Below are 22,500 nucleotides of genomic sequence, written 5' to 3' on the forward strand. Positions count from 1 at the left end.
CCACGTTACAAGCAAAAACGTTTTATTATTCGCCTTTGTATGCTATCTGTTGTTTATTTGCTTCCTTTCATGTAACTCATACAGCATCCGTTTGGTTTGTTTTAGCTAATCAAATAGTCTGAATATTGGTTTTGAATGTTGCAGAATTACCGCCCTCGTCTCTCTGTTTCATGACACCTTATTTGCATGGATATCTAGTTCATGAAAATGTTTTGCTTAGATCGATGGCGGTCGGATTCCATTCCATTTTATTCCATGAAATTCAGCCTGCGACTGAATGATTAGACGAAGTTGCAGGTGCTGCAAAATAATGGTTGGTTAGAAAGGGCAGGGAGATGTGGAGGGGTCATCCCTATGTTCCCCGGGTCCTATGTTCCCCGCTCGGGGTTAGGGTTAGGATTATGGTTATGGTTAGGGTTTTAAAAAAGGGTCCTATGTTCCCCGGTCCCATACAAAGCGGGGAACATAGGACCCGGGTAACATAGGTACGCTCCCGATGTGGACGGGCCTGACCGCTGTTCTCTCACTAACGTGCCCACATCTGTATCACAGTTCCTGTGGACTGGCCATGTTGCCTTTTGTCACAGTGCTTTCCAGCCTACGTACAGCCACCCCTGAGTGAGCCGGTGCTGTCTGCCCCTCCCACTCTCTTAAATCCTGTCCGCTCTGGCGCGCGCCTCCCGGCGACAGTCGCTAATGCTCCTCCGTTATGCCTCCTCTCCAGACACCGCTACCATCATATTTGAATGACCATTGACCCGCCCGCCTGCTCTGTTTCCCCCCGCGGCGGCTATTTGAAGATGGCGTTTCCGCTGGCTGCTAACCTGTTACAATCACACTCCTCAACGCTCCTTGAGACGCCACTGCAGTAATGATTGCAGTCAGGTGTTGAGATAGCCCTTGATGAGAGCAGCTGAAAGCAGGTCGGCTCAGCTGTGATGCAAACATTGGTCCATTATGGGTTTTCTTAAAGTGGGCCAAGATGGATCCCTGCTATCAGTCAGGGTCATTTGGGGCAGTGATGTAAGCTGTCTAGCTGTGATTGTCATTTTGATCAAGACATTTTGAAATGCATCTTGCAAATGGACTTTTTGAAATGTATAGTACAGTAGATGTGTCTAAACAACCCATTTCTGCTATTTTCCTTTAACTCTATTGTGCAGTGTCCTCCCATTCAAACAATGATTCATATTTGATGAGACCATAGGTTCACTTTATTAAATTACATATCTAGTTCTCAGATGGGAGGGGGTATGTATCAGAGGTTAAGTAAGCTAAGAGCCTTGTCCTAATGGTCTAATGTGACACCTAGCATCACCTTGATGTACTGTACACATTCCAGTCACACTTGGATGGTTCCCCATACACTGTACACCATAAACAAACTATTTTTTGCCACTCTGTTAGCAATTTATGGTTAAGGTTAGTGTTAAGGGTTTGGTTTTGCTGTGGTGATTTCAGTAATTACACAACAGTTTGAAAGACTTAACATTTCACAATCTGACTTGCCTACTTGTCTGCATGTGTCCTAGGTGGGCTACGAGAATGCCGGCACCGTGGAGTTCCTATTGGACAAGCATGGCAAACACTACTTCATCGAGGTCAACTCCCGCCTTCAGGTGGAACACACCGTCACCGAGGAGATCACTGAGTGAGTAGCCAACCATCCAATCAAATCTCACCATATAGTTCACCTTCACATTTCAGAATTAACACCTCAGAATTACCACCTCAGTTAGAGACTGATAGTGTAGACTTTGGAGACTGATAATGCAAATTGATTATGACTAATAACATCAATAGATTACATTACACATTGTTTGGAAAGTGAGAGGCGTATAATAATCTATGAGGTGATATTGTATTCATAACTATTTCTATAAAACCTGACCATACTGAATGCACAAGGCATGAGGCAACACACAGATATAATCTCTGTAACGTATTAGCAACGTTTAGATATGTATCTTGCTGGATGCATTTTAAATGGGACAGAAGTGTGATAAGAACCTGTTTAATAGTGCCCAGCATCCATATAACATGCTGAATGCTGGTGCCGCAGACTCCTATACTTTTAAATAGGCCACAGTAGGGTGGACAGTAAGGGGACTCATCTGCACTGTAGCATTTTTTTCCATTGCTGTATTTAGCAGCAAGACCTCTAGCTGTCCTTTAGCTTTCGCTTCCTATTGGAAAAGCAGTGAATGGAAAATGCTGAGCGCTACTGCTCCTAATCCATCTGTGTCTCTCTATCTCGCCTATGTCGTTTACTCAGTCCCTATTGCTCTCTCTCTCTTTCTGTCTCTCTCTTTCTGTCTATCTTGGTATCTCTGTCATTATGTCTCTATCTCTTTCTATCGGCTCATCTCGGTATCATTCCCATTCCACTCTATTGTTTGTCCTGCTGTTCTTTAAAAACCCTGCCTCAAGTTATTCCCTTGTATGTGTTTGTGTGTGTGTGTGTGTGTGTGTGTGTGTGTGTGTGTGTGTGTGTGTGTGTGTGTGTGTGTGTGTCGTGTGCATGTGTGTGTGTGTGTGTGTGTGTGTGTGTGCGTGCGTGTGTGTGTGTGCGTGTGTGTGTGCGTACATGCATGCGCGTGTGCATTTGTGTGTGTGTGTGTGTGTGTGTGTGTGTGTGTGCGTACATGCATGTGCATGTGTGTAGTTATTGACTGAGAACCATGAGCGTGTTATTTTCTGTAGCCCGTATGTATGTAAGTAAGTAAGTAAGTAAGTAAAGTATACTTTATTGTCCCCAAGGGGAAATTTGTCTTGGGCTTCACGATCACTGCATCACACATACACAGCTCATACATACATGTAGGCAATTAAAAAACAACAGTTACACATACAGCTCCACACCACCACAGTTACAAAAAAAAAAAAAACTCAGTCAGAGCTGCACACTGGATAACATATAGGTAGCCAGCTACCTATCATTGAGCATTTTTATAGCATTTGGGATATTTTTGTATTTATTTAATCTGCAGTTTAGTACTCTAAAGCATCTACCTGAGGGTAGGAGGGTAAACTCCTCGTACAGGATGTGTGTGGGGTCTTCTACAATTTTCTCAGTACAGTATGGTGTGCGTGTCCATGCCCATAGGTGTGTTTGTTAGCTGTTGATACGTGTTGATACATGAGCATGTCTATAACCTTGTTTTTGGTGTGTGTGTGTGTGTGTGTGTGTGTGTGTGTGTGTGTGTGTGTGTGTGTGTGTGTGTGTGTGTGTGTGTGTGGATAGGTGGGTGTGCATTGGTTTGTGCAGTCAGGTGCATTGTCCCTGCAATGAATGTAACCCTGTCATCCCACCTTGAGAAGTTGGTCAAGGGGAGAAAAAAATGATTGGAGAGAGAGATAGAGAAAGAGAGAGAGGAATTATAAAGATGAGCATGGGGAGGAAGGGAGGGAGGGATGGATGGAGAGAGAGAACAGGAGAGATCAAAAGAGAGTGTGCATTAGAGGGGGAGAGAGAGGGCAGGAAAAGCAGAGTTGTAGAGACAAAAAGTTATAAATAGGTGGCCCTCTCCCCCTCATAACCACCAAGCTGCCTCCTAATGACACAGGGATGAGCATGATGTCACACACACACACACACACACACACACACACACACACACACACACACACACACACACACACACACACACACACACACACACACATACACACTCACACACACACACACAGTCACATGGAAACACACACACACACAGAATGACAAGCCAGCACATTATCAGACTGATGAATTCAGCGTGATTGATGGCATTCTTTCTTTCTCATTCCTTCGCCCCCTCTTCCTCTGCATACACACACACACACACACACACACACACACACACACACACACACACACACACACACAGAGGGGTCCCTTTCCCTCTTCTGTCCTCCATCTTTGAGTGTTCTTGCGAGAATGTTCTTCCGAGGTGTCCCACAGTGCCAGGGCATACTCATACATTATAGATATCAGACCTGTCATCACCAGTTGACACTGTCGCACTGCATTGACTTGAACTGCTTCCGCTGTCAGCTGTGATTGCCTGGGCTCAATTGAGCGGGCGGGTGCATACACACAATACATGATTACGGCTCTCCTGGAGGAGAATGGTGTGGTGCCTGATCTGCCTTACCGGTATTTTACTTTAGCTTTCGCGTTTGCTTCTCTCAGCCCCTGCTATTCTCTGCAAAAATGGCTGGAAATACCACTAGTCAATCAAGAAATAATAAGGCCGTTTGATTTTGACCCAACTAATATAAATTAATATGATTTGGTGCACAATAATATCATTGTCGTTTTAATGCACAAATCATATAATTCTTTATGGCTGTTAGATTATCAGTTAATAATAAACAAACGTGCAATTACACGGTTTCCACCGAGTCTTAAAAATCTTTAAAACTAGATGTACCGCATAGCGGTACAAAATATGACCGCCGCTCAGTCCTGTACATCCGTTCCGCGAAAATAAATCACACTTCAATTTGTCTCCATATTTTACTCCATCCCCACTCTTGAAACTTTTGTGTATGCTTGTTTGGCATGCCTGAGTGTGTGTGCGGCTGCACAGAAAGTAGCCTACTGGTGCTGAAAAGGTGAATAGATTGTAGAATAGCCAAAGAAGATGTAGCATTGTTATAAAACCTTTAAAATCTCTAAACAATCACAAGTAGGGCAGTTCATCACAGTTCATCCATTGCAACTGGATTGATGAAAAGGTCACTTACACCTGTAGGCTACATTGTATTTGGGAAAAGCAAAAGGTATCAGCATAATGTTATTTATTTATTTATTTTTTTTTTATGTATTTATAAACAAAAACATCTCTGTCAGTTCCATGCCGTTTTCAACAGCTATCAAAAACAAAGGTCATTTTGGATGGATGGATTTTTGTGAATGTTTCTTCTTCTACATAAGATTTTAGTCATCTTTAGTTCATGTAATACTTTATTGTCAATGCACAAATTAAGTAACAGTAGTCTGAAACGTTATTGTTAATGCACAAATTAAGTAACAGTAGCCTAGTCTGAAACGAAATACTGTTTTACATCTAACCAGTGGTGCAAATAACTGACATGTCCAAATGGGCTTTGATGAAATGCGTCGCTAGACTGTTCATACACATTTTAATGGGCCAAAGTTGAAGAGCTTTTGTCCGTTATTGTTAGTGCAAATATAGGCTGATTCATGTTCCCTTGCATTGTGTAACTGAGGTCCATGGCTAGCTGAGGTCCATAGCTCAATCTTTTAAGAAATCAAAAAATAAATAAGATCAGGCTGGGTTCACCCAGCCTAGTCCATAGGCACCCAATATTGTTTAATTTTCCGATTGAGATATACACGCTCTGGCTATTCTAAATGCAAAAATGCATCAGGGAGTTATGACAAAATGGTAACTAACAAACTAGATCCTAATAGAAAGCTGTTAGCTTCCTAAGCTACAGGTAGGATTATAAGGTAGGCCTATTTACAACATAAATTGTCAATAGGCTATGCTGGCGACACAAATAAAATCTCCTTTGAAACCAATGGCTTCACGCCTTACAGTATCAAGCGGACTTAAACTGTCATATCGTGGCCGAAAGTTGTAATAACATTCACGCAGCTCCATGAGTCAAGGAAAGCGAATGGAAGTAGCCACTTAAATGGGACCCACTACACAGTAGCTTAAGGTGTTTTGCTAAAAGCAGCCATAATGAAATGAAGGTGTCATTGTTTGGATACTTCACACACCGCGTGCTTTTTAATTTCACAGACTACAACTACCAAGCTGTAATCAAAACACATCGATTCCCCTCTCACACCCAGCACGCACTTAAAACAAAATAAACAGGCTGCCTCAGTCTCCACGCCAGTCTCCCGGGGGACGAAATGAAATTTTCCGTAAAAAGTCTAGTGGGGCTACATACCCACCAAATTTCATGTACCCGGTGGTTCGTTGTCCCGGTATCAGTGACCAAAAATTCAGGGAGTAGATGACGGGAAAAATTCTTGAATTGTGTACATGTGTGCGCAGGTACAAATTTATGTTTATGTGTGTGGGTGTGTGTGTGTGTGTGTATAATGGGCTTGTGTGTTTGCCTGCGTATGTGTGTTTGTGCATGTGCATGCATGCATACATATGTCTACTGTGTGAGTATGTGTCATAATGATTACTGTAAATGTATGTGTGTGCGTGTGTGTATCTGTTTGTGCACATGTGTGCACATGGAATGGGTTAACATGACCCCTGGAGGCAAAACATCACGGAAAAAATTGGTCATCCTAGGCCCTACAGTTCTCAAGATATTCACAGAGAACTGTGTCTGCCCTACCCTCCTGGTCCAGTCCAGCAGGGGGGGGGCTACAGATCAAAATGAAGAATGACGGTTCCATGCTATCCATGTAGGGTACATGCCCACCAAGTTTTGTGTACCCCGGTCTTTCAGTGTCCCGGGAATCCTTGTTGGTGTACGTCACTAAATGTACACATAAATTATTTTATTGTAAGGCCCCCCATGAACGAAAGTACACAAAACTTGGCATGCATTAGGAGGGTGTCATAATGATCCTACACTTTTAATTTCGTGCAGTTTTGACCTTGTCAGCCAGAGATATTGTGATGAAAAACACCTAATTTTTTTGCTTTTAATTTTTAACTAGGTGGCGCTATACATGAAATATGGGTAATGGGATGGGCACATGCCCCTTAAGACCAACATACATAAAAAAAGGTGGACCTCCTAGGCCCTACGGTTCTCGAGATATTCACAGAAAACTGTCTCCGGCCACCTACAGGCCAGTTGGTGTATAGTAACATAAATTAATTTATTGTGTGGCCCCCCCATGAACGGAATTCCACAAAACTTGGCGTGCATACAGAGGGTGTCATAATGATCCTACACTTCCAATTTCGTGCAGTTTTGACTATGTTAGGTCACAGATACCTTCAATTACAACACCTCATTTTTACTTTTTGTGTTTAACTAGGTGGCGCTATACATGAAATGAGTGGTTATGGAATAGGTTGACATGGCCCCTTGAGATCAACATACAAAAAAAATGGTCCTCCTAAACCCTACGGTTTTCGAGATATTCACAGAAAACTGTGTCTGCCCTACCCCTCCTTTCGGGGGTCCAGTCCAGCGGGGGCTACAGATCAAAACGAAAAACGATGGTTCCATGCTATCCATGTGGGGTTACATGCCCACCAAGTTTGTGTACCCCGGTCTTTCAGTGTCCCGGGAATCATTGATCGAAATTTGGGCATGCTAAAAAAAAAACAAAAAAAAAAAAAAATATGATGAAACCTATATGACCGCCGCTTGCGGGCGGTCATAATAAGATGAGATGAGTCTCTAAAATTTAATCTAATTTTTAGGCCTTAACAATTCTTAAGTACGTCCAGATATTGCAAGTCTTAAATTATACTTAATTAAGTTAAATATGTATTTTCATTTACTGCGTCTTCCATCACTCTTTTTTATTTTTTATTTTTTTAGGGTTATGATTATTGTGATATTTATTGAGAAATATGTTGGCGACATTCATACATTCATTCATACGTAGTTTGTTTGTGTGTTATAATTCTTTCTTAAACATCCATTAGTAAGCTGCAATAAAACTACAACTGCTAACTTGAAAGTAGTTTAGTTTGTAGAAGTAGTAGTTTGAAACTTTTTCATACTTCATGTAGGTCTGAAATGTAATTCAAAATGGTCTTCAAAAAGATCCTAAAATGTCCTACATTTAACTTGAAACCTGCAGAAACCCTGAATTGGACCTTGTTAACTCAGCTGGTGAGGTGTGAAAAGAGTTGCTTTCAATACTCTGTCCTTGCGTGCCTACAGGGTTCAACGCTCACTTAGTGTGTGTGACTCACATTCCACGTTATGTTAAACAGTAGCTCTTAACCCAGACTTATTTTCTACTTGAATTCATGTGGCAGAAAGTGGTAATCGTTATGGACATGTTTAAAGCTGAAGAGTTTTCCCTTTTGGAGGATTCCAGTAGCTAATCACCTCATCATTACCATCAGCAGGACAGCCAGACTTTTATTTAAGTAAGCAGCTTTACATTTTGGATACATTGTTTTAAAAAAAAAATATAGGTTAATGCCACTGCATTTAATACATGGAAAACTATTGAAATGTCTTAGATACAGTAACATATTTTTCATATTTTATAGTGGTGGCAGAAGCTTCTAGATAAAACACTAAATGAATCTAAGCATTGAAGACTTCACAGTCTGCAGTCCTAGAAGTGTTTTATTTCTGGGTCAGTTGTTCTGCTGGAGCAGCACAGCATTGTCTAAAGGGCCCAGTATAGGCCTACTCGAAGCATTGGTAATTGCGTGCGCAAGATGTGACGTCAATGGGAGTTGCAGACCTACAGCTCTCTCTAGACGACACACCCCTCTGTATGCAATGTGGCCATGTGTTTTTTTTTTCTATGGGAAAATAACATGGGGGTTTTGAATAATCGTGCCTGTCAAACTCCTGTTTGCACTGGGTTAGGTCCCATGTAGCAAAAATCGAAGTTTGCCATTTTAGTAGCATCAAAGATCACAAAAAACACTCGAAACCAGACAACAATAGTGTGGAGGACAAAAGGTCTGCATCTCGGACTTCCTCGTCACTGACAGAGTTTGACAGGCTCGATTATTTAAAATCCCCATGTTATTTTCCTATAGGAAAAAAAAAATCACATGGACACGGAAAAAGGATAGCAGCTTTTTTGTTGGACTGGACCGGCCCCCTAAAAATGATCACACGCCAGTGGGGCCGACGTCATTTTGATGTCACACCGGCACGCGTAACACAGGGAACAGCATACAGTACTGGGCCCTTTATGGTCTTCTATTGAGCAGTGGTTCTGGAGACAGAGTGTCTGTCCAGTCATGGGAGATTTCCCGCCTACTCCTTCCTACCTTTATATCACAGTGTTCTTGACCTCTCTTTGACCCCATCCTTTTCATGAGCCGGATTGTTCCACAGAGCTGTTCCATCGGCCATCAAACGTGCCGCTTGATGATTTAAATGCATCGCGGTCTCAGTGCTCCATTGAGTTGACGTTTTGGTAGAGAAGGGCTACACCCAGTGGGGACCATTCCCATTGTCCTGACAGATATGCCCCTGGGAATAGCCCCAGTGATAGTAATTACAGTTTGTTGTCGTCCTTATCTTGCGCCGTCCAGTCTCCTAATACGATGACAGCTGACCCTTGTCATGTTGGTCTGTTTACAGCACTCCGTCTCTCCCCCTCTAGCCCTAATGTGTGTGTGTGTGTGTGTGTGTGTGTGTGTGTGTGTGTGTGTGTGTGTGTGTATGTGTGTGTTTGTGTGTGTGTATGTGTGAGAGGAGGAGAAGGAGGCGGGAGGCCTAATGCACGGAGAGGAACAGAGGGATCACTGACCCCCAGAGGCGCCAGTCAGAGAGGCTGCTTGAGACGCTCTGATGTGTGTGTGTGTGTGTGTGTGTGTGTGTGTTATTATGAGCAGATGGAGTCTGGGTGTAATGGTGGGGTGATAACACGGCGAGATACGAAATGAAGAGGGTTGGGGGGGTGTGTGGATGCAGGGCTCGTGTGTCGGCTCGCTTTCATCGCGTTCACTTTCTTGTCAAGCCTCCTTCACCACCTCTTCCTCCTCCTCCTCCTCCTCCTCCTCCTCCTCTCCTCGCATCCGTCTCTTTATTGCCTGGTCGTGTCATGGCCGTGTAGGCCAATTACTTGGTCTTATTCCTTTCCTCTGACTTCCGCTTGCTCTCTCTCTCTATCTCTCTCTCTCTCTCCATCCATCCATACTCGTGTACTGATAAGTCTCTGGTGGAGTGTGATGTAGTTATCTCCTCTTGCTGATATTCCACTTGCTTCCCCCTAAGCTACACACGTCTCCATTTGCTCCCTTTAAGAACTCATGTTTATTTTTACACCTCCTCCCCTCACTTATCCTCCATCTTCCCTCCCTCCATCCCTCCTTCCCTCCCTCCACGCTCTCCATCTCTATTTCTATCTGTCTCTCGGTCTCCCCTCTCTTTAGCGTGAACCTCTCTTCTCATTTCTTATTCCCTTTCTAATAAAGTTTCAGTTGCTTTCATATGTGCCTGCATATGAGCACGTATACACACAACGTGCACAAAGGGAACCTGCGTGGGTGAAGTCTGTGTGTGTGTATGTGTGTGTGGGTGTGTGTGTGTGTGTGTGTAGGCCTGGGGTGCTCTGAGCTGGTGCTGGTGGAGGAACTGTGCCACTAATAGTTGCTGTTGGTGGTGTCTGATGATATTTTCCCTCCACCTTTGTACATCTCTGTCTCATTACATTACATTACATTTGGCTGACACTTTTTTAGCCAAAGCGACTAACAACATGGTAAACAGTTTAAGTTTTAGAGCAATTCTCAACAATTGTAGGACAATTAGGACAAAAAACATTAGAGTACAGTGAAAAATAAGTGCATCAGTGAGTGCTGTTTTTAACAGTTACGTGTCAGTTTAAGACGGCTGGTGAGTGCTAGGATCAGCAAGACTTGTTGTAAGTGTTGCTATAAGGGGAGATGTTCTCTAAAGAGCTGAGTCTTCAGGAGTTTTTTGAAAATGGAGAGGGATGTCCCTGCCCTTGTAGGAACTGGCAGTGTGTTCCACCAACGAGGAACAACAGATGAGAAGTTGGGTAGCATCTTGAGTCAAGTAAGTCCTGATTTTCCGTATGTTGTAGAGTGCGAAACGGCATGTCCGGGCGACTGAGGCAACATGATCTGAGAAGTTTAGTTGGTTGTCGAGAACAACTCCTAGATTTCTTGCAGTCCTGGTAGGTGAAACAGACAGGGAGTCAAATTTGATGTTGATGTCGTGGTGTATGGTAGGTTTAGCTGGGAGGACCAGCAGTTCAGTCTTTGAGAGGTTCAGCTGGAGGTGGTGTGCCTTCATCCATGTAGCTATGTCTGAGGGCAATCCGAGATCCGTGCTGAAACCAAGGGGGTCATCAGGTGGAAAGGACAGATAGAGCTGTGTGTCGTCTGCATAGCAGTGGTATGGAGAAGCCATGCGAGCGGATAATCTGTCCCAAGGAGGTGGTGTAGATAGCAAAGAGAAGGGGGCCCAGCACTGAGCCCTGGGGACCCCTGTGGTGAGATGGTGAGGTGCAGATAGCTGACCAAGCCATGATACGTTAACGCAAGGCGTCCTGTGAGGTAGGATTCAAACCAGGAGAGAGCAGAACCGGAGAGATTCCCATGTTAGCAAGTATAAGCGAGAAGGATCACGGTGATTAACCGTGTCAAAGGCAACCCGATAGGTCAAGCAGAATGAGTACTGATGACCGAAAGGTCAGGCTTCTTTTAAGGCTTCTGTTACAGACAGCAGAGCCAACTTTCAGTGAGTGGCCACTTTGAACCCAGACTGATTTGGATCCAGAAGGTTGTTCTGTTAAAAGGAAGTCAGAGACCTGTTTGAGACTGCTGGATTCAATGCCTTTGGATAGGAAAGGACAGACAGGGCAGTAGTTTTCGACTTGAGCAGGGTTGAGAGAAGCTTTCTTAAGTAACTTGGTGTTACCCAGGCCATTTTGAGCAGCTGTTGGAAATGTGCGGAGGTTAGCGAGCATTGATCACATGTGTGATAGCTGGTTTGATGGTCGGGCTGATGGACTGAAGTAGGCTCGTGGGGTATAGGGTCCAGCGAGCATGTGGTAGGTCGGCTGCATGTCAGGAGTCTAGATACTTCACTCTCGGAGAGAGAGCGTGAATGCTGAAAAGATGTTCCAGCAGTCCCTAGAGGTTGTAGGAGTCGCATTATCTGAGTCAGATCGTTGAGTGGGCATGTAGAGAATTGACTGCTGATTGCGCCACTTTGTTTGTAAAAATGAGGCGGGGTATATGCTGTAAGGCAGGATGGAGGAGGAGGCAGCTGAGGGTTGAGTACGATTTGAAGGTTGAGAAAAGTTTTGAGTGTCTGTAAGCTGTTGATTTTGTCATTGTAGAAAGCCGTCTTAGCAGCAGTGATGCTGGCTGAGAAGAGGTCAGGAAGTGTCTGGTAGTTTTGAGGTCATCAGTTAGTTTGGATTTGTGCCATTTCCTCTCCGGCTCTGAGTTTAGTGCTTCTTGTCCGGAGGGTATCATTTAGGCATGGATGAGAGTGTTTGGATCGAGCTGGCCTTGTGGTAAGAGGGGCACAGCTCGTCTAGGCACGGTCAGTCAGTGTGGAGCAAGCCCGAGTCAGTGGCTTCATTAACCTCCAGAGAGGAGAAGGTGTTGAGTGGAGGTAGACCGGAGGCAACCACAGAGGAGAAGTGCGTTGAAGACAGGTTCCGGATGTTGCGTGAGCGTGACCATCGGCTGAGGAGCGGAGGTTGTTCTGTCAGGCTGTCGTTGAACTGGATGAAGAAGTGGTCAGAAAGATGGAGAGGCGTCACCATGAGGGTGTCTGTGCTGCAGTTCAGTGAAGATCAAGTCCGCTCTTTGCCAGCTATGTGAGTCGGGTGGGCTTTGAACCAGTTTGAGGTCAAAGGAGTGGATCAGGGCCAAAAATCCCGCTGAGCCTGGGGCATCTAAGTGGATGTTCATATCGGAGAACAAGAAGGGCAGTCATGCTCAGGGATGGAGGACAGCAGAGTGTCAAGTTAAGGCCATAAAATTAAGCCTGGATTGGCCTGGAGGGCGGTAGATGACCAGCACGTAGAATTTTGCTGGGCGATCACCGTGATGGCATGGAATTCGAATGGTATAATTGTTTGAAGGCGGTAGCGGGGTGAATTTCCATTTGTTGGAGATCAGCAGGCCCGTCCACCTCCCTGTCCAGATGGGCTGAGGGTGTGGGATAGTGTAAGGTTAGTGGAGAGTGCAGCCCGGGTGGCAGTGTTCTCAGGTTTGATCCAAGTCTCAGTGAGAGCAAGGAGTTCCAAAGAAAGGTGGTTGGCATAGCCAGCTATGAAGTCCGTTTTGTTGACTGCGGATTGACAGTTCCACAAACCCATGGAGAAGGAGGGTTTCTGTAGGTGAGGACCGTTTAAGTTGCTGGAGGTTAAGGCGATTTCTGCCCCTTTGGCATGATGCCGTTTTCGCGATGGCGGTGATAACAGATATGGTGGAATGGCACATTTTGCCTTTGTTGGCGCCTGTGCTTGGTGAACTTGCACAGGTAAACTTGCTCGCCTTGACCAAGCGTCCGTCTTAAACGATGCGGCTGAAACGAGGGCTGACGCTTCAGCAACAGCCTCTATTGTTATGCTGACAGAATTGCATGCAGCTGTCCTCGTGTCTCACTAATGATGAATCATCGTGGAAACCGCCCTCTGGCGTTCCGCACAGCTTAGATTGTTCAAAAGGGTGTTAATTACTGTCAACTGAAAGTCCGGCTCGCTCCACCTACGAAACTTCGCCAGTTTCAAGTAGGCTCCTCCTTCAGCTGTTCCCCAACGCCCAGAGTCCTAAACAATTGGAGAGGATTGGCCAGTAGTAGCCTATGTGTTCTTCCTTTCTCTCTCCCAACTCACTGCAGTTGTTGTTTGCTGTTGTTGCTGTCTCATCATAACCCCCTCCCTTCTCTCTTTCGCTCGATTTCTCTTACACTCACTCACTCACTCACTCACTCACTCATCACACTTTCTCTCTCCTCTGGCTACCCTTCTCTCTCTGTGTCTCTGTTAAAAAACACAGGCTCAGAATCAGATGCCATAACACTATTAGACAGGTAAAAACACACACACACACACACACACACGCACACACACACACACACACACACACACACACACACACACAACACACACCAAGAATACACATCATTTTGATACACATACATATCACAAAAATACACATCATCATTAAATCAATAGATGTAGACACGTACATATATGTATACAGTATAGTACTGTATATTTGATATCTAAAAAATCTTCAGTGCACATCCTATGTGTATGGGCATTCTGATGTGTCTGTGTGTGTGGTGTGTGTGTGTGTGTGTGTGTGTGTGTGTGTGTGTCCAGGTATGTCTCCTTTCCAGGCATTAGTAAGCACATGTCACGCATCAGTGTGTTTGTGCGTGTGTGTGTGTGTGTGTGTGTGTGTGTGTGTGTGTGTGTGTGTGTGTGTGTGTGTGTGTGTGTGTGTGTCCAGGTATGTCTCCTTTCCAGGCATTAGTAAGCACATGTCACGCATCAGTGTGTTTGTGCGTGGGTTTGTTTGTGTGTGTGTGTGTATGCGTGTGTGCTGTGTGTGTTAAACAGTGTTCTCAGTGGGTGTAATTTGACGGCATTTAGATGGAAATGAGATGTGAAGCGTGTGAATTGTCCTCCTGCTCCGCAACAAAATGGCCGCTGATGGGATGTCAATACAGGGGCCTGTCTCCCTAAAGCAGATGAAGTGATGGGACAGGGTAATGCAATCACTCTCCTGCTGCGTGCACACCGTGTGTGTGTGTGTGTGTGTGTGTGTGTGTGTGTGTGTGTGGTCATTATGCTCCCTCTGTGCCATCTGTACGGTTGTAACCCATGGATTTGCATCAGCTGCCAGTTCTCTCTCTCTCTCTCTCTCTCTCTCTTTCTCTCTCTCTATTTGTCTGTGTGTGTGTGTGTGTGTGTGTGTGTGTGTGTGTGTGTGTGTGTGTGTGTGTTGTGTGAGTGCCAGTGTTTGGGCATCTTGTGCTGATTGAAGTACATCTTGGTACATGGCTTTCCTTGTCTTTGACTATCATTTCTGTATGACGTGTGTGTGTGTGTGTGTGTGTGTGTGTGTGTGTGTGTGTGTGTGTGTGTGTGTGTGTGTGTGTGTGTGTGTGTGTTGATGTGTTGGAGATTGTTGGTGAGTTTGTACCCCTACCCACAGTGACTAATGACAGAGAGTTATTGCAGCTAAATTGCCTCCGTAGATCTTTATTTGGGAAGCAGACAGAGACAGAGAGAGGGAGGGAAATGGATGACCAGAGAGACAGAGAAAGAGAGAGAAAGAGAGAGAGAGAGAGAGAAGCAGGAGGAACGTGTGCACACCAGAACGGGAGATGGTTTGAGAGAGAGAGAGACTGAACAGAGAGAGAGAGAGAGAGAGAGAGATTGAGGGGAATTATATGAGAGATTGAGGGGAATATGAGAGATTGTATGAAAGAAGTAGAAAAGAGACACTGGGAAATGAAGGCCATGTTCATAAATGAGTGATGGGTTAGGAATGGCAGTTAGAAAGGAATAGAGAGAGAGAGAAGAAAGACAGAGAGAGAGAGAAAGAGAAAGAGATGGTTTGAGAAAGCACTGCAGAACAGGGAGAGAGAAAGAGAGAGAGAATGGGTATTGTTGGGGATGTTTGGCCCTGTCAGTTTGAAAAACCATTTCTCTTCCCTGCTCCCCATAATAAACTTATTCCTCCCTATAACACAGGTCGCCACCCCTCCACTCCTCCATTTCCCTGCTCCCTCGCTCAGCTTTCAGCCCCAGCCCATTCCTCCTCCCCATCACCTCCTCCAACTATTCTTCTGCTTGGCCTCGTCTTTACCTCCGCCACCCTGCACAACCTCTCACTCTCTCTCTCACACACACATTCTCTCTCTCTCTCTCTCTCTCTCTCTCTCTCTCTCTCTCTCTCTCTCTCTCTCTCTCCCTCTCACTTCCATATTGGGTTCTTGCCTCCTCTCTGCCTGCTGTATTGAGTTCCCGACCCCTTGCTTGTGTCCAATATCTTCCCTCCTCCTCCCCATTATGTTTTCTCCTCCGTCCTTCCCTGTCTCTGATCCCTCCATCCTGGCGCCTGCATGCCTCCTCAGCTGTATCCCCCCCTCCTTAAGCATGCCATGTTCCCTCCATACTGACTCACCATCATCAATTAAACATGGCCGAGTAACGTGAGTGGTGCTTATAGCCTCCGGTGGGTGAGTGGGGCCCCCTTTTTCTTTTTTGTTCTTTCTCTCTCTCTCTCTCTCTCTTCTTCTATCCATTTTCTCAAACCGTATTTATTAGCGTATTTAGTCGCCTGCCTGAATCGGTTGAGTTTCCTGCGAGGTAATTGATCAAGAAGCAGAGGGGAGTAAGAAAGGGTGTGTGTGTGTGTGTGTGTGTGTGTGTGTGTGTGTGTGTGTGTGTGTGTGTGTGTGTGTGTGTGGCGTGTCTATGTCTGTGTCTGTGTGTGTGTGTGTGTGTGTGTGTGTGGGGGGTTATGATGGGAATCACTGTCACTGAAAACCCACAGAGATATGCCGGAATGAAATCTAGTCCTTTTATCGAAAAGACTTTTTCTCATTTTCTCATGTCAAGTCGGGGAGCCCTGCAGTGAAAATTAGTGGACTTTGAAACGTCTTGGGCCATTCATACTGCCACCATCCAGAGGGCAGAGGTCAATATGTCTCTGCGGACTGTAAGAAAAGACTTGGCCCGTGGCGGAGTAGCGTGTCAGCGTGCTCCCCAGTGTGAGTCTGAATGGGCCCCACGGTGGAGCTCTGTGTCTGGGCACTCTTGTCTGTTTGCTGTAGCTGGAGTGGTAGGCCCCGGGGCGCAGCTCCGTGCTGGGTCCTGCACTTTGTGATAAGAGCCTATATGGTGGAGGTGCCATGGTGAGTTCTGCTCGATGGCCCCCAGCCTACTTTAATCACTATTTCCCTCTTCCTCTCGTCTCTCCCCCCCTCCGCCTCCCCCACCTCACTCTTCTTTATCTTTCTGTTTCTCTCCCTCCTTCCTGCTATCTGTCTCTATGTTTATCCCTCTCTCTATCCCTCCCTCCCACTTTCTCTCTCTCTCTTTGCTATGTATCCTTTTTTATTATCTTATTCCTTTCATCCTCCTGCTTTCATTTGCCTCTTGAAGCGCTGTCCTGCTCCTAACAAATTACAGACAGACAGACAGACACACACACACACACACACACACACACACACACACACACACACACACAGGCACACCACAGACAAACACACAGACAGGCAGGTAGACACACACGCTGACACACATACACACACACAACACACACACACACACACACACACAAACACACACACACACACACAGGCAGGCACACACGCTGACAAAAACTCACACTGACAGGAATTGTGTTTCAGAATCTCCATTCCACAGGGCTGTATCTCTATGGTGGGCCTGCATCCTGTATTCCGTGCCTGTTGCCATGGGCACTTTGTATCAAACAAACCCACAGTACCAGCGGGAGTCCTTAAAGATTAATGCCATGAATGAATTGATGAACAGTGTTTGGTCAAAACATGCCCTCTATCACACTCACACACACTCACACACACACACACACACACACACACACACACACACACACACACACACACACACACACACACACACACACACCCCCCAATGCCCTCTGACCTTGCTGCTAGCAAGATAGGTCCATCAAATAGACATTTTGCAGTAAATCAATGTTTCGGAGGCCACTAATTGGCAATGAAGGATTTTATCCGAGCTCCATCGGAAAAACAGCTTTGTTTTTCTTTTTTAATAATATGTCAAATTCCATTTGGTCAGACTGTGTGTGTGTGTGTGTGTGTGTGTATGTGTGTGTGTTTCACTCGTGTGTTTGCCTAGAGCCCATTTGACATGGTGTGTGTATGTGAATGAGAGAGAGTGTGTGTGTGTGTGTGTTTTTGTGAGTGTGTGTGTGTGTGTGTGTGTGTGTGTGTGTGTGTGTGTGTGTGTGTGTGTGTGTGTGAGTGTGTGTGTGAGTGTGTGTGTGTGTGAGTGTGTTTGTGTGAGAGTGGGTGTGTGTATGTGTGTGTGAGTGTGTGTGAGTGTGTTTGTGTGAGAGTGGGTGTGTGTGTGTGTGTGTGTGTGTGTGAGTGTGAGTGTGTGTGTGTGTGTGAGTGTGTGCGCTGACTGAGTCCTGACCTCCGTTATTCACGTGCGTCGTTCTTCACCTCTCGTCCGTGGGCGAGGGGATGGAGGGATTAAACGTTCCATTATAGCAGAGGGGCCCAGAGTCAAGCGCCCGCGTGCATATTCATGAGCACCATGCAGATGAGGGGAGACAAGGGCAACCCCCCACCCCCCCACCCCTCCTACCCCCTCTTACCCCCTCCTACCTGACCTTCATTAAGCCAGTGAAAAGGCCTATTTGTCATTTCGGTACACACACCTTTTCACGGAGACACAGAGTGACACACTCCTTCATTAGCTTTATCTTTTGCTTCTGCCATCTTCACCCCGCTCACCCTCTGTCCCACCCATCTTTATTCCACCGTTCGTTCCAGAACCTTCCATTGTTGTGTCACACTCTCTGTCACTCCTCTTTTTTCTTCTCTTCTCTTCTCTTCTCTTCTCTTCTCTTCTCTTCTCTTCTCTCCTCTCCCCTCCTGGCTTTGTCAGTTTTCTGGAAGCTTCATTTTGCGGGGAGAGTGCGGAGAGGGAAATGACTGCCGACGCTGCCAGTGTTTGTTTAGCGCTCCGGTGCCTTAATGAGGTGCTTGTCAATCATCGGGACTGGCGGCTGTCGCTGCGCACTGTGCAGCGGCACAAAATGTCCGCCGTTTTTTAGGGAGAGGAGGGTGTGTGTATGTGTGTGTGCGTGTCTTTGTGTGTGTGTGTGTGTGTGTGTGTGTGTGTGTGTGTGTGTGTTTGTGTGACTGTGTGTATATCTGTGCCTGTGTGTGTGTGTGTGTGTGTGTGTGTGTGTGTTTTGTGTGACTGTGTGTATATCTGTGCCTGTGTGTGTGTGTGTGTCTATGTCTTTATGTGCAGGGGCTTGTTGCCATGGGCCATGACGCAGAGGCCCGAGGTAATGTTTATCTTAAAAAAATAAAAAGTGTGACAGTGTGCTTATGCGTGTGTGTGTCTGCGTGATTAATAGTGTTGTCAAGTGGAGGCTGTGAGCACGACTTCGATTTTAAGTCAGCAAGGCGCTTGGTGTTTAAAAATCTGTTGTTAGTAAAGATACAACCCCATTCAATACAACAGGGTCTGATCTAGTAATAAGGTATAGCCACACACCAAAGATAAAATAAGCTCATCTAAAAAGAACAAGGGACTTTGAATTCATTTATGCTGGTGGGGAAATTCTCCATTTGACTAACAGTGTCAGAGCTCAGCAATTAGAGCAGTTTATTTTAATATCTCATTCTTGGCAGTTTTTTTATAGCTGACTGTTTTCATGTCAGTAGCCCCATGTCAGTAGCCCCCGTATGAATACATGCTGGTTCGTCGTGCCATTTCAGCCAGTATTGCATTTGCATGTCTGAGATTTTTGTGGGTGTCTATTTCCGTTATGGTATTAGTTCTGCTTGAGATGCTAAACTCTTCTAGATTTGTCCTACTTTAGCCGCGGGGCTCTTAGCTTCGGTGGCCAGGCACATTCATTTGTCTTGTTGGAACAAAGGAGACAAATGTGAGGAGCCAAATAAATTAGCCGTGTCATATGAGCCTAAGACTCAGCTCTGATCTTTGTCAGCTGGTGTTAGTCATCAGTGTGCATATGCTTGTCATTCAGTGTGTGTGTGTGTGTGTGTGTGTGTGTGTGTGTGTGTGTGTGTGTGTGTGTCTGTTTGATATGTTTGTGGATATTTGTGATTATGATGTTGTGGCACTCATGATGGTATTGTAAAACCCAGACATGTCAGTAGTCATTGGGATGAAATTCTATTGTGTCTGTCTATACGCATGTGTGTGTGTGTGTGTGTTGTGATTTGTATGTTTCCTCTAGTGTGTGTGTGTGTGTGTGTGTGTGTGTGTGTGTGTGTGTGTGTGTGAAGTCTGTGCTGCTCCCTGGCCTCGTCATCTCCGAGAGGTCAGCTCTCTGCGCACCGCGGGTCAGTTGTAGCAAAGTCCTGCCTCATCTGGGATCAGAGTTACCATGGAGCCGCCCTTTGCCCTCTGCCCTCTGGTCTGCTACTGCCCACACCTGACCCCCAACTCCCCAGACTCCCTGGCAGTGTCTAACAGGAAATGACTGTGTTTAACAACGTCCCATCCCAATGTAGACTTCACCCTTCACTTGCTGCAGGAACATTGGCACCTCTTAGCAGAAACCATAGTAGGTCGAGTTGAAGTGATGTACTGAAATAGCCTCAAGGTGATTTCAGTGTGACGTATGGGAGGACCACTCTTCAAAAGGGGGGGGGTTGGCAAGTCAAAATCCTCGCTTTTCAGAATGGCAGTGCTTGAAAAGAAAAAACGTTGTCACTTTTCCAGCTTCGCTCCTGCCTTAGCCGGAAACCTTAGAAAGAGCTGATCGTTTAAAAAACAGACCAATTCAGCGGACGCAGAAGAGATATGGAGCGTGCCAGGAATGACTTTGCATTTTTCCGCGACTCACTACTTTGGGAGAATTTTTGTTATTTCCGCAGATATAACTTGAACAGCAGAAGCAGAGGCAAGACCCTTTGCGCCGCGCCGCGACGCGCACGCGCATGCCGCCTTGCACACACACACACACACACACACACACACACACACACACACCTCCACAATCTCCAGTCTGTGGGCATCTGTCCGAGCTGATTGATTTCATAACGGGCCGTGATCATAAACTACGGTGCCACTGCTGACACCACAGCGTTATGTACCGCCGGACAGTGCTCAGTGTTCTGACAGATATTCAATTCCGCTCCGTTTACACGCCGAGGTTTGGTTAGCTGTTAGCTGAGTACAGGGGTACTTTGTGCCGACTCGGCATTCAAACAGAGTAGGGTTACCCGGCCATCATTTGCAATATTTTTGGATAAAAGAAAACTCAAAGGCCATTGGGCAGAGTGGATAGACATGCTGTCTGCATGTATGACTTAGTAGAACAGATTTTGCTGGTGTGCGACTGTCCTCACTTAGTCGTAGTTGTAAATGGAGACCTGTCTGGCTGTCTCTGTGAGAGCAACACATTTGATTAGAGTCATGCAGATTTATTATGTGTCGGGTTTTTTTATCAGGTCACATCTTAAATATCTTTGTGGCATGTCAGGCGAGCTTTATCTCTACACATATGCAACATTCAGCAAAAGTTAAGGCCTATCATTTTGCACTAGGGCCCAAACCAAAATGAGGCCTGTGTGTGTGTGTGTGTGTGTGTGTGTGTGTGTGTGTGTGTGCGTGTGCGTGTGCGTGTGCCTGCCTCTGAGAATGAATGTGAGTATGCGTGTGGGTGCCTGTGTGTATGCGTCTGCCCAAACCACTCAGACAGCTCTTCCCCACGTTCGCCTGCACACAAACGGGAGTCTTATCTACCGGTCAGTCCACACACACACACACACACACACACACACACACACACACACACACACCGCACACCGTTATCAAATCCCATTTTTATTGGCGTAGCCATAATGCGATACCGTATTCTCCGCATTAATGCGGGGGATTTGACAAACGGTGCTCGGAGAGGAGCGTTATCACTCTCCCCGCAGAGGTGGTCCGCCCATCTCCCCTAGTAATTCTCTTTCCAACAATCGTGCCGCAATCTGCTTCCAATAATCCATTAATTGCACAATTAGTCAGCTGACTATGCTAATGGCGTTCTGCTCGGCGCCGGCAGCCCAACATCCATTGTTATGCGATTCCTGTATTGCCCCCTGGGCTCCATGGCGACGAGAGAAGCCAACTGAAGCGCGGTGTGTTTACACGGGAAGCGGACACTGTGCGTTAGCGTGCGCTTAAAAGAGGCGCGGAATGCAGCCCGGAAGGCTCTCGTATGTCTGCCGGGGCCCTGTGATGATGGCTTCGCATGGCGCGCTGACCCCTGTGGCCAGGGTAACGACAGCAACAACAACAATGGCTACAAACAAACAAACAAACAAACAAATGGCTAAGAAGGAATAAGAAGCAGAAGAAAATAGCCAAGACTCATGCTTATCAGTCTCTCTCTCTCTCCTTCATTCTCTCTATCTTTCTCTCATTCCTTTTGCTGTGTTGCTCTCTTCCCCCTCTCGGCTCTGTGTCTCATATCCTCCCTGTTGCCAATTCATATTCTGTCCCTCCCTCTCTATCGCTCTGCCCTCCCTCCCTTTCTCCATCCCTTTCTCTCTCCCTCCCTCCCTCTCTCCCTCCATCTCTCCCCATCTCTGCTCTCATTCCCCAGCTAAACAACAGAGGCAGAAATTAATTAAGAATCTGCTGTTTGAAAATAGAAAATTGATGCCAACGATGGGATTGCGGGGAGGGGGTGTGTGTGGGGGTCGGGGTGGGGATGGAGGTGCCATGAAGCATTCCTCTGTGTGTGTGTGTGTATATATATATATATATATATGTGTGTGTGTGTGTGTGTGTGTGTGTGTGTGTGTGTGTGTGTGTGTGTGTGTGTGTGTGTGTGTGTGTGTGTGTGTGTATGCTATTTACCATTGTCCCTGTGTGAATGTTTATGTGCTGATGAGATTCCTGGATTTTGTTTCTCACAGTGTGTTTTTATGTGGATGTGTTCATGGATCCATGTCACTGTAGGTGCACCTGTTGTGTGTGTGTGTGTGTGTGTGTGTATGTGTGTGATTGTGTGTGTGTGTGTGTGTGTGTGTGTGTGTGATTGTGTATAGCTGCATATCTGTGTGTGTCGTTTGTTTGTATATTTTCCACTGTATGCATTTCTCTGCTCCTGAGTCTGTCTGTGTCCATGT

General features: G+C 45.9%; 1 protein-coding gene across 1 annotated transcript in view; it reads left to right on the forward strand.

Annotated features, from left to right (window-relative positions):
* Nucleotides 1-22,500, forward strand: part of LOC125289955 (pyruvate carboxylase, mitochondrial-like) — a 219,245-nt gene that overhangs the window by 26,157 nt on the left and 170,588 nt on the right. The window contains exon 3 of the mRNA XM_048237070.1: nucleotides 1,532-1,651. Coding sequence (XP_048093027.1) covers nucleotides 1,532-1,651 — 120 coding nt within the window. The remainder of the gene's footprint in view (nucleotides 1-1,531; nucleotides 1,652-22,500) is intronic.

The sequence above is a fragment of the Alosa alosa genome, chromosome 24 (genome assembly GCF_017589495.1).
Source record: "Alosa alosa isolate M-15738 ecotype Scorff River chromosome 24, AALO_Geno_1.1, whole genome shotgun sequence".
Lineage (NCBI taxonomy): Eukaryota > Metazoa > Chordata > Actinopteri > Clupeiformes > Clupeidae > Alosa > Alosa alosa.